The sequence below is a fragment of the Panthera uncia genome, assembly GCF_023721935.1.
Source record: "Panthera uncia isolate 11264 chromosome C1 unlocalized genomic scaffold, Puncia_PCG_1.0 HiC_scaffold_4, whole genome shotgun sequence".
Taxonomy (NCBI): Eukaryota; Metazoa; Chordata; class Mammalia; order Carnivora; family Felidae; genus Panthera; species Panthera uncia.
The window spans coordinates 62707427-62709311 of NW_026057585.1; the positions used below are offsets into that span (position 1 = coordinate 62707427).

Here is a 1885-nt window from a genome sequence, read left to right on the forward strand (position 1 = left end):
GGGGGGGGGGGGGGGGCATATAGAAAGTGACAACAGAACTCTGCTTCATGCAGAGACCATGGACTAGGACTTCCTTCTCAGAATAATTGTTATTTATTAAGTGCCTACCATATGATGGGCACGTTCTGGTCACTTTTACGTGTTACTTCGTTTAATCCTCACAGTGACCTTGTGAAGTTATTCACCCTATCTTTCAGACAAGGAAAGAATTTCAGATTTTGCAACTTGCCCAGGGTGACAGAGTTCATAAACACTGGTACTGTTATTTGAACCCAGGTCTGTCAGACTCCAGAGCCAGTGCTTATCCCACTTTAGTTGTGCAGCATTTTGACCTCACAACAAATCTGTGAGGCAGGGAGATGAGACAGTCTTGTCATCCCCATTTCATAAACAAACGACTCAGGTCCAGATAGGGGAGTGACGTGCCTAGGATCTCAGAAAATTGGGTAATGGAAAGGTTTACCCCCCACCTCCTGCCTCTGGTCCAAGGCTCTAGTTTGGAGGAACTACTATACTCCTGGGGCAGCTGCCAGGCCCTGGAAGTGCAGTAGTTATTCCAGAGCAGGTGCCCCCACTGCGTCTCTGTCCTCCTATCCCAAGGGTGGTGGGAAGAGAGCCATTTCCCTGGCCAGGCCTCACATGCCAGACTGGTGCCTCCTTTCCCCAGACTAACAGCTGCCGTCCTGTCACCTATAGGCTGGGTTTGCTGCCGAGGGCGTGGAATCCGGGACGGTCTTCAGTGATATTAATCTTCAGGAGAAGGTACAGGACTTGGGGGGTCTTGCAGGGTGCTGGAGGGTACCTGGTGGGAATTACCCTTCTGGTGAACAAAGACCATCAATACAAAGCTGACTCCACATTTTTTTTGCTGATGATTTTGGTGTTTAAAATGGCCCCAAGTGTAGTGCTAAAGTGCTGTCTAGTGTTCCACAAGCAAGAAGTCTGGGGTGTGCCTAATGGAGAAAATGCATGTTAGCTCAGCTTTGTTTAGGCAGGAGTAACAGTGCTGTCAGCTAGGAGTTCAATATTAATGAATCAACTATATATATTAAATAAGGTGGGTTTTTTTTGTTTTTTTTTTTTAACAAAAACCTACCCAAAACAAGGTTATATATTGATTGAAGAAAATGATCAGATGCTTCTGAGAACCTAACTTTATATTTTCCCTGGGAATAGTGGTTCACTGTTTGCTAATTCAGTGTTTGTAGTGATTATGTAGATTGTAACTACCATGAATAACAAGAATCAACTGTATTACTGGCCACATTACTGTCTTACATAGGCCTTGTGGTCAGGCTTCAAAAGAACAGAAACTTCAGTTTGCATAGCACCTAATAACAACAGTAACTGAAATTTACTGAGCTCTTATATGCACCCAGTACTATGCTGAATACTTTTACATGTGTTAGCTCATTTGATTCTTTCAAGATGGAGATCTGCTACTGTCCCCCCCCCCCCCTTTTCTTTTTTTTAAATAGAACTGAGACTCAGAGAAGTTAAGTGACTTGCCCAAAACGCAGTCTGGCTCTGTTCTGGGTCATACATGTTTCAAGTCCCAGTTCATGACCACTGTGCACACTGTCCCATCTCATGAGGCTAATAACGGCCATTTTCCCCCACAGGACTGGACTGACTATGACGAAAAAGCTCAGGAATCTGTGGGAATCTACGAGGTCACCCACCAGTTTGTGAAGTGCTGAACCCTCTTCCTGCACACTTGCCTCAAAGAACTGAGAAGGGACAATGTGCCCCAAGCAGCAGAGCCCACTGAGGCTAATCCCCTCATCCCCTGTCTGCTGGAAGCTGTCTGAGCCCTCACAGCCTGCATGCTGGGCTCTGCCACAGCTTCCCAAGCATCACCAATAAAGCCGCTGTTTGTGCTACA

The 1885-nt window shown here is 46.0% G+C and overlaps 1 protein-coding gene across 2 annotated transcripts in view; it reads left to right on the forward strand.

The window, feature by feature from the left end:
• The window catches only part of CZIB (CXXC motif containing zinc binding protein), a 6155-nt gene extending 4270 nt beyond the window's left edge, over positions 1-1885 (forward strand). For both annotated transcript variants that reach the window (XM_049617163.1, XM_049617164.1), the window contains 2 exons: positions 697-762; positions 1623-1885. In XM_049617163.1, coding sequence (XP_049473120.1) covers positions 697-762; positions 1623-1700 — 144 coding nt within the window. In that variant the 3' untranslated portion in view covers positions 1701-1885. The remainder of the gene's footprint in view (positions 1-696; positions 763-1622) is intronic.